This window comes from Schistocerca cancellata, chromosome 2, assembly GCF_023864275.1.
Source record: "Schistocerca cancellata isolate TAMUIC-IGC-003103 chromosome 2, iqSchCanc2.1, whole genome shotgun sequence".
In the NCBI taxonomy this organism is placed as follows: Eukaryota; Metazoa; Arthropoda; class Insecta; order Orthoptera; family Acrididae; genus Schistocerca; species Schistocerca cancellata.
Window position 1 is genome coordinate 566,966,225 of NC_064627.1, and position 17,689 is coordinate 566,983,913.

Below are 17,689 nucleotides of genomic sequence, written 5' to 3' on the forward strand. Positions count from 1 at the left end.
TAGATGTTCATTCATTTCATTCATAATAGTTGCAAAATTCACTTTCTCATTTTCTTAGGTTGTCACGTCACCAGAATCGACGCACTCTAGTCAAGACTTACTTTATTTTCTCCTGCCGTTTCTACAGTGCGCTATTCAAATGTCTTATTTTTTAAAACCAGTTTCCAACTTTTCATACAATAAACATACAATCAAATCTTATCACAAGCATCAATGCAGAACCTTAATTGTTTCTCAGTGGATGAATTGTCTTGACAGATAGCATTAGCAGTTTATGTATTTTGTTGATAACAAACTTAATTTATTATGTTGTGAATATGCTTATTAGTTTCCGAGTCTCATGCATTCCCGGTTGTGACTTTGAAAGCATTGGCAACATAACGTGTTGGTACTTATATTTCGAAATCCGTTTCCTCCCCTCTTCCCGGGAAATTCTCGCAAAATTCCACTCAATACACATGCTCAGCACAGGACACAATGCCGTAGCTGTGGTCTCTGTGTTATTACGCGACACTTCCGCCTGTTACCTTACAATTTCTGTTGTGGACTCCGTGTTGCTTTTCACCCTCGAAAACCACCACGGTACACGAGCATAAAACAATTTCATAATTACACACGACCTGTTATTGATATCGATCTATAATTAGTACGTCTGCCGGACTACCTTTCTTGAAATTGGGACTAACCTGTTCTTTCTTCCAGACGCTAGATGCCCTTCGTTGCTCCAGCGACCTGTGATTAACTACAGTTTGGGGGCAAATCTTTTTGCATAATCTCTGTAGAATCTCACAGTTAGCTTCAAATGCCATTCCACAGTTGAGCACTTATGGCTGATTTCCTGTTCTGTAATTATTTATCTCAACATCTACCATTTCGATGTTTGTGTGATGAAAGGAGGAATTACTACATTAATAGGTATGTAAGGAGAGTTGACGGTCAAAGTGTGTCACTGATGACATCATGGATGACGTCATCGATGAGTCATGGCTTTCTCACACCCTCCACCCGTCCGACAAAGACCAACTGCACTATGCATGAAATGACGGGAAATCGAGTTTTGGCGGGAAATAGAAAAAATAGCCCAATTGCGCTAGTTTGTTTCCTATGGATAGAGGGTTGTTGTCCTAAGTATAAATTGGCAGCAAATTCAAAATGGGGCTGGTGACTAGGGATACTGGCCCTGGCTATGTGACATCACAATCTGAGACTGGGGATAGGAGCACCCTCCTAACTATGATGTCAAAAGCCAAGATGGCTTACCTGGAATGCAAGATGGCTATAGAACATGGCGATCGGTGCATACTGGCGCAGCTGTACATCACAATCCAGCGCAGATCCAAAGGGCTATTTATGACCATGTAGAATTCCGGCATACTGGCCCAAAGCTGTAATAGTGGCCATGCCACTATGACGTCACAGTCCAGCTCAAACCTGTTAGTCTTTTTTTATAACGTTGTAGAATTGAGGTATACTGTCCTAGACTTGAAATACTGGCTCAGTCCTGCAGAGAGCTACTGTTCACTCAGATGTATGATCACTTCTTCTCCTAACTCTAGGTTTGGATCTCTCCACTTGTGTCTTTATTTAAAGAAACACCATTGAGGAAAGAGGAAAGGCTCTCTGCCCCCCCCCCCCCCCCCCGCCCCCTCTGTACTTCCGCCTCAACTGACATCTCTGCCCAAACTCTTTGCCTTTTAATATGTCTGCTTGTGTCTGTATATGTGTGGATGGACATGTGTGTGTGTGTGCGAGTGTATACCCATCCTTTTTTCCCCCTAAGGTAAGTCTTTCCGCTCCCGGGATTGGAATGACTCCTTACCCTCTCCCTTAAAACCCACATCCTTTCGTCTTTCCCTCTCCTTCCCTCTTTCCTGATGAAGCAGCCGTTGGTTGCGAAAGCTAGAATTTTGTGTGTATGTTTGTGTTTGTTTGTGTGTCTATCGACCTGCCAGCGCTTTTGTTTGGTAAGTCTCATCATCTTTGTTTTTAGATATAAAATTTATGATTGGATTGAGGATTTTTTAGTAGAGAGGATGCAGCATGGTATCTTGAATGAAGAGTCATTGACAGATGTGTAAGTAACTTTGGGTAAGGCCCAGGGAAATGTGTTGGGACCATTGCTGTTCATACTGTATAATCATGACATTGCATACGTTATCCGTAATAACCTCAGACTTCTTTCAGATGATGCAGTTATACATAATGAAGTACTGTCTGAAACAAGCTGCATAAATATGCAGTCACATCTTGGTAAAATTTCAAGTGGTTAACAGATTGGCAACTTGCTTTAAATATTTAGAAATGTAAAACTGTCCATTTCAGGAAATGAAAAAATGTAGTATTCTATGACTACAACACCAGTGAATCACAGCTGGAATAAATCAGTTCATGTAAATAGCCGTATGCGACACTTTGTGGGGATATGAAATGGAATGAACACATAGGCTCAGTCATCTGTAAAGCTGGTGATAAACTTCAGTTTATTGGTAGAATACAGGAGCAATTCAGTCAGTGTACAAAGGAGATTTCTTACAAATCACTTGTGTGACCCACCCTAGAATACTGCACAAGTTTGTGGGACCTGTAACAAATATGACTAACAGGGTATATTGAATATATACAGAGAAGGACATCAAGAATGGCCTGAGGATCATTTGTTCCATGGGATCATCAGGGATTCTGAAGAAACTGAAATGCCAGACTTTTTGAGGGAGACATAAACTATCCTGAGAAAGCCTGCTTACAAAGTTTCACAACCAGTTTTAAATGATGACTGGGAATGTACTACAACCCCCTAAGTATCACTTCTGTAGGGAGTATGAGGACAAGATTAGATTAATTACAGTAAGTATGGAGGCATTTAAACAATCATTCTTACCATGCTCCATAAGGAAAGGAATGGGAAAAAACAGTAACTGGTATGACGGGATGAACCCTTTGCCATAACTTAACACTGGTTTGCTGAGTACAGATGTATATGTAGAACTTGGTTCATGTATTACTGTAGTAACATTTTCCAAATTTTTGCCACTTAATCTAACTCCAGAATTCTCACAGATGTACTTCAGGCAACCTTATGATCATTTTAGAATGTAATCTTCACTGTTTCTAAGATTCATTCTTTCATTGTGAAATGAAATGCCCACAAAACACAGTAAACTTCATAGTGTTCAAATTTCTGTCACACTGATTATAAAATAATCTCCCAGTACATGTCATCTAATTACTTTAAAACATTTTCCAATTCCAGGTACCAACTTGCGAAGAAGTTTTGCTGATCCACCAAGATGGAGGGTAAACCTTATTCCAGCCGAGCAGAATGCTGGTGGTGACAGCCGTAGATTTCTTGTAGATCTGAACAAACCTGCTTCAAGAAGAAAAATGAGTGATGGTAATAACATTATGGATATAGCTGAAGAGGACCGTGAAAATAAGGATGAGCCAGCAAAGACTCCTGGAATGCTCTCCAAAAGTGACCTATCTCGTGTGAAAGTGTCTGTGCATGACATTCAGCTGAGTACAAATTTCGGAGATGAGCAAACTTCGTCACCCTCACCAGCACCTTTCCAGTCTCTGCAGCTACATACATTTAATGCAAACACTCAGGTTCAAAATGAACATTCCATTCCTTCTTCTCAAGGACACAATAACATGCAAGTTTTACACCCATCCATTAACAATTTGAGTTTCAGTGTGAACAGAGATCAGACTACAACACTGCCAACAAGGTGAGTCTACTAATTTCTAATGCAGCTTAATTGAAAACAAACACACACACACACACACACACACACACACACACACACAGAGAGAGAGAGAGAGAGAGAGAGAGAGAGAGAGAGAGAGAGAGAGAGAGAGAGAGAGAGGGGGGGGGGGGGATAAGTTCACAGTTGGGACATATTCCAGAAAACCGCATTCATGAAATAGCATCTTAGAGTGCCTCAGGTAATGTGAAGCATTGACTGGAATTAATGGAGACACTAGTCCATTACCTTCCTTGTTAGCAAAAACTGTGGGAATGTATTATGTCATTTGCAACTCGCAGTTATTGTCGGTGATGTTGGTGCAATGTCTTCAAAAGAGACAGAAAAGATTATCATTGCAATAGAGTGCATCTAAGAAGTGCCTATTACTACCATACCATCATGATTCAGGATCTGAAGCAAAGGTACAACAAAGAAAGACATATAGCATATTATGAACTCCTCCCGTATTTCATTATCAGTAAAGCAAAAGTGATTTATTTTACAACATTCATGGATAATGCACACACATTTAGTTTACTATGTGACCTCCAAAAGTTTGCATATGGATGCCAAGAGAGTTGATAGAAACAAATAGTCAGTTTCAATTGTCTATAATATAAATTGCCTACACTAACACTGACATACCGTGATGCTCTAAAGTGTTTTGATCAAGTTCTTTTGTATGAAAAAGTTGCTGGTGTGTAAGCAAAAGCATCAGTTTGAGGACATAAGGGATATACTGATTCAGTTTTTCTAACATGGCACAGCAGGGTCAGCACAGGGAGGTAAGTACGTACAGTATAAGACGAAATATACCTCCAGGGAAAATGTTTTGACATAATGTTTCAGTCTCCTTTCTTTGCTGGCAATTTGTAAAAAAAAATCCAAACTCATTAATACAGAATTATGCTACAACAAAAACGTAAGAAATATGGCGCAGAATTGAAGGCAATAATACAAGCTTTGAAAGATGCTAAAGCAGGATTAGGTACTTCATACTTTTGGAGTAAACCGGCCGGTGTGGCCAAGCGGTTCTAGGCGCTTGAGTCTGGAACCGCGCTGCTTCTACGGTCGCAGGTTTGAATCCTGCCTCGGGCATGGATGTGTGTGGTGTCTTTAGGTTAGTTAGGTTTAAGTAGTTCTAAGTTCTAGGGGACTGATGACCTCAGAAGTTAAGTCCCATACTGCTCAGAGCCATTTGAACCGTTTTTTTGGAGTACGGTATCTAGATGACTGATGTATGGGTGTAAAATTTCATAGAATCTGTGGTGCATATGAGCAACAAACCACAAAAAACTACCATCAGAGTTAACAGAATTATTAAAAGACAATCTGTAGCAGATCCTGGAAAGACTGCACAACAAATGATTATTAATGATCTGAACAAGCATTACAGAACAGAAGTTCTTGTTTCTACAGCAAAACACCAACATCCTGATCATAGCCTGACACTAGTTAAAAACAGGAGGAAGAGAATTAAGAGAATTGACAGCAGTTTATGTTGTTAGAGGGTATCATTTCTACACAGTATTAAAGATCTGATTTGTCAGAATGCTGTGAATTTTTATAATTTACTTTGTAACACAAGGTGTATTGTTTTTAAAATCATTATTTTGTCATAAAAGTATGGTATATTGTTATTGTGTAAAGGATGGTCAGTAGGTTGACCCCACACACTCTCTCTCCCCAAATTTTCCATAGTACATAAGTACATATTTAATCATAAATTATGGAAATCTAGTATGGCTTTCTTTTCTTTAACTCTCAAGGATTAACTGGTAACAACACTTATGGAAGTACCAAACTTGAGCCTACATTACGTAATTTAATCTTACATTTATGGGGTGGTCAGCCCATCCTAACAATTAAGTACAACACTTTACAAATTTGGTGCTCCACGCATTGTAATACATAAATGTCAAGTGTGCCATTTTAAAGAGAAAATCATGCAGTTTACTGCTTGCGACATTCTAGTGCACAAAAAAGACTTTTTCTCATGTGTGTTACATAATTATGAGATTAGACTTATTAAGCATTGTATCAGCTAAATGATGCTTACCTCTTTTGCTGATAAATACTGAAGCTTTTACTAAAGCTCACAAAAACTTTTCTGCTTTCCAGTCACTGTCTGGTATTTTTGCTATTATATCTCCCTAAAGTAGACTTCTGTGACTATACAATAAGGCTATGACATCCTATCAGAAATTAGTCACCTCGGACAATCCAAAAAGTAGAGGAGACTGTGTACCCCAGAAAAGAGACAGCGGTGCAGCGGAGTTGTGACTTGTCATTATTGATCTCAACTTCGTTACATGCCAATAAGTCCTGTATTGTGGCCAGGTGTAGTTCATGGTCCCTGTCAGAGGGGGAGAAAATTAATACGTCATCGAGGTATGCGTAGCAATATGTGCAGTTAAAAAGGAGTGAGTCTATAAAATGCTGCCAAGTTTGGGCCGCGTTTTTGAGACCATAAGGCATGTAACAAAATTTGTGCAGGCCAAAAGGTGTGATTACTGCTGTCTTTGGGATGTCACTCTGTTCCATTGGTATCTGTAAATATGCCTTGCGGCAGTCCAAGACACTGAAGATGCGTGCTCCGCTAAGTACTTGAGCAAAGTCTTGTATGTGAGGTTTCGGGTAATTGTCTAATACCGTCCGCCCGTTGAGGTGACGATAGTCGCTGCACAGGCGCACAGTGCCGTCCTTTTTGGGAACTAAATGTATGGGGAGGACCAGTTTGGGAACGCGCAGGGTGGACGGCAGTTGCGAGCGGCGTCCCTGAAAGTGGTGTGAAACCAGCATATGCGTGAGTCAGCTGTACTCGTCCCGCCAGCCGAAGTGTCAGGTGGGGGGAAGGCGGGGCGGGCAGGCGCTAGCCCGGTTGGGGTGGGGAGCGGCTGTTGCCGAACCGCTGGCGGTTCCCGGTCTTGGCCATTAGGTGGCTGCTGTTCCATGTGCTGTCCGCAATATGCACGCGCCCGGCCTCTACCACTCGACGGTGGAAGTATACCCACAGGGTTACCAACCTCGGCGGTGTTAGACACTGTGCTGCGCGGGGGAAGGTGGCTGTGTCGAATAATAGCGTATGCCTGGTCCGCCAGCCGTAGTTTATCCTCGAGTGACGCTGCGGTATGTGGAAGCAAATGTAACTGTAGTTCTTGCGGCAGCTTCACCAACCACAATGCCCAGAGTGCTAAGTTCGGCAGGATCTCAGTACCGACCTGGGCACGCAAGCATTGCCACAGCTGTAAGGGTGTTCTGTCGCCTAAAGTCTCGTCATAAATTATGTTGTGAATAGTATCGGCCGGCAGATGAGAGAGACGTTCGATAAGTAATGCCGAGCAGAGGCATATTTGTTGCTCTTAGGTGGGTTCAGCAATAAGTCACTGATGAGATCAGGGTGGTCGTGCAGGTGGTTCACTAAACACACGAAATAGGTGCTGTCGTCTGCAATACCGTGTATGTCCAACATGTTGTCCACCAAGGTAAACCACATCACTGGGTTGTCCGGTTGTAACGGCGGCAGCTTCAGAAAACGGCAGGGGGCCAATGTTTGAGGGCTGTAGGAGAGGCACGAAACGCACAGGGATTCTGCACGGTGTTCACTGGTGCGAAATGTGCCTCAGTGGCAGGCGATGTGTTGCGTTGAACGTCCGTTAGCTGTGTAGGCGAGACGTGGTATCCAGTCCTTGTAGGCACAGAATCTGTACGGCCACACGACAAGCACAGCGTGGCAGGTGCAAGCGGGTCAAATGCCGGTGCAGCCAAAATCTTGAGCAGAGGCGCGAGATCGAGATTGAGCACCGAGTGACGGGGCGGAACCACGGCAGGTGCGTCGCCCGAGGTGTGCACGGGGCGGCAGGATGGATAGGCGTATAAATGGTCCAGCACGGTTGGCGCGAAAGTCCCTTCGACCGGCGCAAAGGGGGGCACGTTAAACGGCGGTCGTGCATGTGGACCCAGAAACTGGCCAGCTGCGTGGTCCATGTTGTGCAGTAAAAACTCGGGGTTTCCGGGGTCCTGTGCTGAAGGGGCATTCTGTTGAGTGTAGAATGCCGTAAAAGGTGTCTGCGACGATGTGTACAGCGCCCGGTGTGGTATGCCGGCAGAGGTTAGAGTCGTCCGGCCAGGCGAGGCAAACACGGGAGATACGAACATTCCTGGTGTATTAGTGGCACACAGGGTGAAGCGCTGCGCTTCACAGTTGAATGTCCATTCTGCGGTCGCAGCGTCGTGCACTACCATAAAAACTGGAGGCTGCGACATTGTCTATTGGCGCAAAACCAGTGATACACAGCGAGCGACTGCAACGTATTTTCGCGAGTCAGGGTCGCCAATGTGGGTTTTTATGGCTATAGTGACGGACCACGCACCGAAAACTCCAACTTATTATGATAAGACACTTTTATTATGGTTCATATATTTACAGAAACACAAGCAAAAACAATGCACAATTTCACGACACTTGTATCACTAGTCAAGTCGCAGACGGGACTGCCAAAGAAGCTCGAGTCTCCAAAGACCGTTTACTCTGCGCTTTGCCGGTGAAGTTACTGGCAGTCGACTGTCACCACAAGTGTATTCTTGTGGCGAGGGCAGTGCAAAGGTGCAGCAATCTGAGCTGCATTCAGAGTGAAACGGATGTAATACGTCAGCTTCCCTAGTGCTGACTGTAATTCAGTAATATTCCTTGGAGGTATGAGGACACGAATGGCCTGCAAGTGCAGCTGCATCAGCTGAACATGCCCAAAGCACTCAGTATCAGCTTGATAGAACACATACTTGTCTCTGTTGCATTTAAGGCCTGCCTCTGATAACACTTGGAAAAGGGTGTGCAAATTACTAAGATGTTTGTCTGCTGTGTGACCTGGTACCTAAATAGTATGTACACATAGGCACAGATGCAGTTAATTGTGCCAAATAGCACTGAAAATTTCTGGTGAGAATGCACTACTGTAAGAAAATTGAAGAGGTCCTGTGTGTATTAAAGACAAACACTTGGTGTGACTGTTCATCTAAAAGGATCTTGAAGTAGGCATTGTGTAAATCAGTCTTAGAGAAGTAACAACCAGCTCCCAAATGGTCCATAAGTTCTGAGGCAAAAGAAATAAATCAGTCATTGTTTAGGGGGTTCACTGTTGCCTTAAAGTTTGCACAAATATGCAGTTTGCCTGATGGCTTCTTGATGAGTGCTAAAGGAGATGTCCACTGACTGGCTGTGATGTGTGCAATAATGCCACCGTCCTGCAGCTGTGAAAGTTCCTGAGCAACCTGTTCACCAAGTATGGGTTGTGTGTTGTAGACATGTGCTGTCAGATATTTCTTTTGATTTGAAGGACAGTGTCATTCAATTGTGCATTGAATTCAAACACCTGTTTGTTCCCGGTTTAGGTAAAGCTTCTAATTTTGTTGTTCATGACCATGAAAGACAATGCACAGCTTCAGTTCTTCAGGGCTCCCACTGTATCACACAAAAACAAGTTGCATTTCATAGTGGTCATAAGTGCTGCTTATGCACTGAGAAGCAGCGCAGGCAGAATCACGCCAGTACCTCTCTGGCCTGGCTGTTTACATGGCTAACTATGTTGAACCTGATCCTGAGTGGGCCACTGTGCACTTGCCTTGGAAGTGGTCTTTTTACACGACCACACAGTACTATTGCTAGGCACTGCAGCAAAACTGTTGTCTGACAGAAAACTATCTAGGTGCTGTCACAAGAGTCTTGTTAGTCAATAATTTGCAAAACCTGCTGCAAGGAAGGATTGGGACCCTTGAGAATCTGTTCCCTTATTCTGTTATCAACCATGTTCTGACTAATGGCGTCACATATCATGAGGCTACTGTAATACTTGCCACACTCACAATAAAACTTACACTGCCTAGAAAGCCCTTGTAAGTCTGTGACCCACTGTGTATAAGTTTGTCCCGATTGTTTCTTTAATCTGAAAATTTTAAATCTGGTAGCCACCACATGGACTTTCATGTCATACTAGCTATTCAAGGCCTGGTTTAATTCCTCATAATTCACAAGTTCTGGCTGCAAAGTGGGGAACAATTTGCAGTACGTCATATATACTGATACACTGTCGTTTGATAAGAGAAAAAGATTGTTTAATAGTACCTGGTACTTGAAGTGCTGGTAGATGAGCTTCAAACTGGGCCAAGTACTCAATCCAGTCCTCTTTGTCCTCTTCAAATGGCTGAAATGGAGGCAGTAACGATAGCTGCATAAGTTGTGGTGCTGCCAAAGTTGGTCACATCTGATGGTGATTCTCATTCGCTACCGTCTGCATTTGAATGGAGCCCCTCATCATCTCAATAAGCTGCATCATTTGTTGCAGTTGTAACTGAAGAAGCTGTGTTAGATCAAGTGTTGGTGCCAAAGGTGCTGGCAATTGTGCACTGCTAAGTGTGAAGCAGGCATGCATGGGGCTTGGGGCTGTGGGGTAGCCATGGCAAAGCAAAAAATACTAAAGCTAAATCAATAAGTGGCAGCACAAATACATAAACTGAACAAAAATGACGAGCACAGATCTGAAACAGAAATGTCCACAAGCACAAATGGTAAAAACAAAACAAAAATGTCTTGGAAGAGATAAGAAATAGACAGCAAAGGAAATAAAATGATGTGGTGTCATAGCTTTGACAATGTTCATCTCCAGACATTATGATGCGGGTCAGTAAGAGTTATGTTATGAGGAGCCGAGTGTTACCTCCTCACTGCTAATGATAAATGGGTGGAAGGTGTCCAAAGGATCTGTTGCCTTAGGAACCTGGACAGGCAAGCCAAAGATTAGTTGACATAAGTGCACTTTAAATAAATATAATATACTCAACTTGTGTGAAAGAACTGCTGCACTGTTGACAACTTGTAGCAGACAGAACTATAAGTAGAGGCCCGACATGGGCATACATTTAAGTGCACTGTACTTTTTCCACTATCAACAAGTCAGTATAATGTTCAGCACCAACTAGCAATACAGAACTAATCTCATACTAGAAGACATGTGCCCATGTGCCCACCACTTATAACACCATCCTGGCAGTCTTCTTTGGTCAGTGGCCTGGAGGCTCTTCGTTTGTGGCATTCATCAAGGTGCTGCTTGCAGTGCCTCCAGGAATCTTTGAGGCATCACCTCTTGAAGTATTCATAAGCCAGACTACTACAATATTGACACAAGTAAGTGCTACTGATGCACTCATTGTATCCTCAACACTTGCATGTTCCTGTGGAGACACATTGATATTTGATACATGTCTAAATTTGAGAGTAATCTTTCTTGAATATTTCACATGTGTAGTAACAGTGATTTTCCTGATAAATATTCTGCTTAACCATGCCATGGGGGGGGGGGGGCGGGGACACCTCATGTTTCTTTTGTGGGAATGATGAAATAGTTTTGAGATTTCACAATAAATGATAAATGGCTCCATTACATGTTCTGGCTTTCTTCAAACTGACATTGAATTGATTCATCTGCCTGTTTAGTGGTCCAGGATGTGAGTTTGGTTTCTGAAGATTTTTTTCTGATTGCCTGCGTAAAAGGAGGGGGGGGGGGGGAAGGGGGGATTTATTATAGCTGTCTTCCCCTGTATCTGACTGGCTACATCCTTGAAACCGCAGTCCGGAACCGCGTGACTCCTACGGTCGCAGGTTCGAATCCTGCCTCGGGCATGGATGTGTGTGATGTCCTTAGGTTAGTTAGCCTTAAGTAGTTCTAAGTTCTAGGGGACTGATGACCTCAGATGTTAAGTCCCATAGTGCTCAGAGCCATCCTTGAGACTAATCCTTAACAGTCTATAATTTAACCAAGACAGCCCTCACAGTCCCAGTCTGACATTTTATTGTGCTGCCATGCAAGTGGATTACAGAATTCCTAGTTCTATTTCTGCATTAAAAATGATAGTGGCACCTTGTTGTTTCTGGCTAATAAAGTTGGGCCCACACACAAGGCTGTGCACAGACAAAAGAAATACTACCATGTTTATTAAGTTTTGCAGATGAAGAAAGGCTGTCCTTGTGGGAACTGACAACAGAGGGCAGCCAGGTATGCAGCAGTCATGATTGTAATAAAAAATATAAGTCAGCATCAGTTATAAGAGTTTAGGTTCATCCATTAGACATTGCAATGATTAAACCATCAACATTAGGGGAAGGCATCTCTTACATGATTGTTTCAAGTGGCAAGCTTTACAATTTCATGCAGCGGCATGTGAGGTGGTCATCAGGTTATGTTGCATCTTCCACTGGTAAAACTGAATCAATCACAGATTTTGTGGATGTGACATAGCAAATAGTTTAAAGATGTGGAGGCACTTAACAGTGCATGAAGAATAATATGTACATTCCATTTGGATGCAGAAAATTGTATATACTGTACATTTTTCACTTTAATATCTTTATTTAAAAGTACTGTAGCATGAACTATAAAAACATATTCAAAAGAAAAGATCTGATGTGTTTAGCATGTAGCACATTGTAACTAATATATTTCAGAAAGGACACTTTCATTCCTAAAATTTTAGGTTTATTATGACAATGCAAACAGAAATTTAGAATGTTTTTATTGTCTTACTGCATAATCCAAAATAGAGCAAGTCACCATCCAAACCATGGATTGGATACTTATTGGCAAACATTATGCATTCTTCTAATATGTGGTATTGTGACATCTGCACCTAAGTACAATTTTTGGGGATTCCAAGTGGACAAGGAATGCATCTATTGAGGCACATTGTCCAATCTAGATACATGTTAAGATAACTCTGGTCACCTCAGTGATTGGAGGAAGCTGTGCCATAGCCCAGTAGTTCATTCCACCTGGAGAAATGTATTACTCCTCCCTTCCATCAACTTTTTCTTCCACTCATGTGCTGCCCTGTGCTTCAGTAGTATGTGGATGACTTCAACATTATGTCACTCTTTTTCCACTATAGGCATCTAAGTCATTCTGCTTAATCCCTACATGCACTTCTGAATGACACCTCTCCTTTTACTTTTGCAAGGAATACTGGTAATCCATCAAATCACCTGAAGGGCACTCAGTAAATTGGAGAATATGAGAAAATTCTTGTCATAATGTCATGTCATTTTTCCAGTGCTCTCAAGACTGCATGCAGCTCACCATTACAGACCATAAATTGCTTCAGTAAGTGGCTCATGAGAGCACATTCAAACATTGCAGCTGAGCATCCAATGGAAATTCTCTGTTTATATCCACTAGTATATTCAATAAAATGGCTGTGGTTCTCACTTATGATTTTAAGTGCAGGTGTCGATGAACATATTCAGGAGTGATGAAATGTGACATTAGAACATACTTCCCAAAATAATCCGCTCAAATATTGAAAATTCTACTGAAATCACTAAACATACTGACATACTTTAGTCACTCATTCAGGAAACTATTGAAACAGCTTTCAACATTTCAGTGTTGCTTTTTAGTATGACTGCATCTGTGATCACTCATCAAATATTGGTAAGTAGAAATTAATTCATTTTGGATTAGCAAACAAACGTTCTACGTTGACAAACACAAGAAATACATATTTTGTTCTCACCCAGTTATCATTATTCTTGTTTGTAGCCACATCCTCAATATCATAGGTTTTTGCTAAGTTTTGCGCTAGAGTCTGTGTTCCAAACCTTCAGTATCTGCAGAAGTTGTCACAATGTCACAACTCAACACTGTTGGCGTGGGTACTTTGTAGGTCAATGGTGACTTCCCAACAACTGGGGAAGAGAACCCCGTGAGTGGAACGAACTCGCCATGTAAACTGAACTATGTTAAGCAGTATGTCCAAACCCATGGAGATATGTGAGCACGTGACTACTCTCAGCATGAGCGCAAGGATAGGTCCACAGCAGGTTAACTTCATTGGAGCACTGGCCTGCTGCACTTACTGCCACTCGCTAGTAAACACTTCTGTCAGTGGGTTGGCCAAATGACATGATGTGCACCCTCTAAGACAAGTTTCTGGACTACTCTGCTGTTCAACCCATGCCAGTTCACCTGCTTCCATTGGAACGTTAAGATCATCTTGCAGATCTTTTTTACTTGATTTTAGCCTTTCTTACTGCTAAAAGTATCATTTGGCAAACTGTATAAAACTCTTCATACAGCCTGAAAACAGATAGAAACTGCAGCTTTCACCAAAGTACCCTTCTAGTGATTTTGAAAATTAGTAATACAATTTCTGCATTTGTATTTTTAAAGGAGCCACAGAAAAACATCACTGATTGTCACTCTAAGATAATGAAAATATTTTATTCACTAAATGTGTACAAAACTGTGATACATAATGCATACACACATTTGAAGAAGAAAGTAATCTCTGCGCCATTTAGTTCACTGTGTGATTCCCAAATGGCAGCACAGTATGAGCAACTGGAAAGTGTGCCAAGTACAATTGTGAAAGTATAGCACTGTTTGTGGATATCATAAAAACATACAAAACAAAATATTTTAATTAGTTGTCACAACACTGTCACTTCAGTTAATAAATGTTTAGCACTTTCACCCTCTGTTATCTCTAACATCTTCCGTGTTACTGTGGCTGTTTTAGTTTATTGAATTTGTTTCTCATGAGGGGCTTGGTGAGAATACCTGCTGCTGCTCTGCTGAGCTGACATGTTCCAGGTTGAAAATGCCAAAGTGGAACTTTTCTCTTATAAAATGATTATTCTCATCTTTGTGTTTTGTTTGCTTGTGATATTCAGGGTTCTTGATCAACCAGATGGCATTTTGACAGTCCATTTACAAGGTGACAGTTACTTCTTTTAGCCTTGTAATGTTATCCAAAACTGACTGGACCCACATGATTTTTTTCAGCTCGACAGGAAGCTAGATATATTTCTTCTGCAGCTGACAAGGCCAACACCTTCTACCTCTGAGAGCTCCAAGTTATGGTGGCTTCAGCAAGCTTAACAACAAAATCTGTGGCTGACTTTCCAGTAAGAACATTTCCTGCATAGTCTAAGTCACTAAAAACAGATGAACAAATATCTTCACACCTTGTACTGTGTAAACCATAAACCACTGTCCCTTTTAGGTACTTTAGGATTCTCTTCACAGGATTCCAACATGTCTTTTCTGCAGGGCCTGTTCAAGAACATTTTTCCACACAAGTGACTTATCAACTTATTATTTGGTGCCCCCCCCCCCTGCAGTTCTTCTTCATGCACTTTCACCCACATCAGTTTTCTCCTCTAATTGTGATAGGTCCTGTAGAGCAAACTTCCAACTGGTTGACAGTATGGAGCATTGACAATTTTAAACTGAGTCCTGTCAGAATACACTAGACTATCAACAGTTATTGCCATGACACTGGCATTCCCCATGTTGTAGTGTTCCAGCACAGCCTCCACATATGCTTACTATTTTAATAAGATGGTGTCATGTTCAAACTGCACTATTCGCAAACTGAGATAATGACTAGCACTGCTGATGGTTAACCCATAATTTTGCTCAAAATCTTTCAGCAATACATTGATGAATTCTCTAGACTCTGATACAACCAGTCCCTCATCAGCGTCAATAGCTAGGATGCTCAAGGGTCCACTCCTGCCTTTTACAAAAGTGCAGGGATCTGCATGCATTGTTACCAAGCTGAATTTGTTTAACACACTGATGAATCATAGATTCCATAGTCTAGATGCTCTTTTGAGTATATAGATGCTTTTCTTCATGTTGCATACTATTTTTATTACTTTCTGAAAGCCCTCTGGTTGTTGCATTATAATTCAGTATCAGTTTTACTGTGTAAAAATAGTTTTAATATCAAACTGCATCCTGTGCATGCCTCTGGATGCTGTGATAGATAAGATTATTCTCATTGAGTCAGATCTTAACACTGGACTTAAGGTTTCAGTGTGGTCCACACAATGTTGCTGTGAAAATCCTCTAACAACAAGATGAGATTTAAATGTACCCACAGTTTCATCTGTTTTCATCTTCAGTTTGAATACCCACCTATTGTCAAGTATTTCATGATTTTTGGTAAATTCAATCACAACCCAAGTTTTATTATGATCAAATGTATGCATTTCTTCTTGCATGGCCTGTCTCCAATTTTCTGAGTTGTTGCAGCCTTTCCCACTTTGGCTTATTCCTATTCAATTAACAGGTTCTGTGCAGTCTTCATTGACATTCTATTTAATAAAGTAGATTTCAGAATTTGGTTCATCTTCAGGTGATTTAATTTCCTATTCTTCTGTCTGATTCAGGCTATCTTCTTGCATAGGCATCCCAAATGGTCTCAGATATTAGGAATAATTAATCTTCTTGCTTGAAATTCTTTTCAGATTGACAACCCTTCTATAAGTATTGTAACTTGATCTTTATGAGGAAACCAAACATGGGATCCATTTTCCTCCAACCAGGAAACATTTTCCAGCTTTAGAATTCTATTTCAGCTCTTTGTCTCTCTCCTTTGGGATGTGTGTCTATAGCATCTGTCCAGATATCCCAAGTTTGGCCATAGGTTACTGATTTTTTTATGTATTAACCCATGATTCTGCATTATTGTATGTACCCCTTGATTTATGAATTTAGTCTATCAGCTCTGATCACTTCAGTTCCACACCCAGTTGGCTTATCTCTAGTTTCTATGAAGTATTCCAGGTGTCTGACCACTTCAGACTTATGTTTTAAGAAATGCACAGTTCACAGATGGGAAGAAAGTACCACAAGCCACCAGTTCATTTAACTTGCACATTGCCACACAAATCACTATGACTCTCAATTTTTCCCACAATGCAATCCTCACATAAACTTTTATCTTCTTCCTTAAAATGAATTTGTTCACCTTTTGAAAGTGGGGAAAGTTTTGGAGTGTAAGTCCTTTGTGCCAGATCTGAAGATGTACCTTAGTAGCTGTATTTGCCTGAATAATGAAATATTGAGCTTTATCCTATATAACTGTTCTTCACGAACAACAATATTTTTTTTCCCTTGAGGACATGTATGCACTACATTTACCAAGAAGTGTGAATATGTTTACAGTAACAACACCAAAAAATATTTATTACTTGCTGACAACCATGGACAATAACAGAGAAATGTGTCCTTATTTGTTAACTTCATATGTAGATCGCTTGTAATAGCACAGAGCTTGCGTGGAGGAGATATGGTTCACAATAGTGAAGATGAACAAGTGCTCATAGCTTTTAAGGTATGCATTCTAGAGGTGATGTTTACTGGACATTTTTGTCTAATTTTAATCTATACTACCACCTTCCAAAGTGTGCAACATCTTTTTTAACACCTTGTGTAGGGAATAGGAATTGATCAAGAACTGAATCGTGTGGGACTCCCTTTGTGATTTCATCCCACAGATGTTGTCTCCTTCCAACACTGGACTACTCAGCACAACTTTTTGTATTATGTTTGTTAAACATGATTCAGATTAGTTATTTGTAAAGCTGTCAGTTCCATAAAACTTAAGTTTATCAAAGAGATCTAAGTGAGCTATGTAATCGTGCACCTTGGAATTATCATAAGAAATACCAGCTAGCAATATTTTATTATTTAAGGCTTGTAATATTTGGTGAATGAATGTATAAATGCCATTCTCAGTCAAGTAACCCTTCTGGAATCTGAACTTCGATGTGCCAAGTTAGTTTATTTTTAATGGTTTCTAATTAAACATGAGACTACCCTTGGTTACATTACTTTTTCAAATATTTTGGAAAAATACATCAGTGAGGAAATGCAAAATCAGTCAGTGGAAGAGAAGTCTGTCCAAATGCTCATTAGCCATGATAATGTTGAAATAGCAGGTGGTAAAGCAAAGGCAAAATACTAAATGATGCCTTTTGAAATTGCTTCTCTGGAGAAGATGATAATGCATTTCCTACATTCAGTCATTGGGTGGATACAAAAACAGTACCTGAGAGGGTGCCTGTTGGATTCCATATTGAATATGTGGAGGAACTGGTCCAT

The 17,689-nt window shown here is 41.0% G+C and overlaps 1 protein-coding gene across 1 annotated transcript in view; it reads left to right on the forward strand.

Annotated features, from left to right (window-relative positions):
• Positions 1-17,689, forward strand: part of LOC126162159 (uncharacterized) — a 352,513-nt gene that overhangs the window by 269,544 nt on the left and 65,280 nt on the right. The window contains exon 7 of the mRNA XM_049918470.1: positions 3,251-3,728. Coding sequence (XP_049774427.1) covers positions 3,251-3,728 — 478 coding nt within the window. The remainder of the gene's footprint in view (positions 1-3,250; positions 3,729-17,689) is intronic.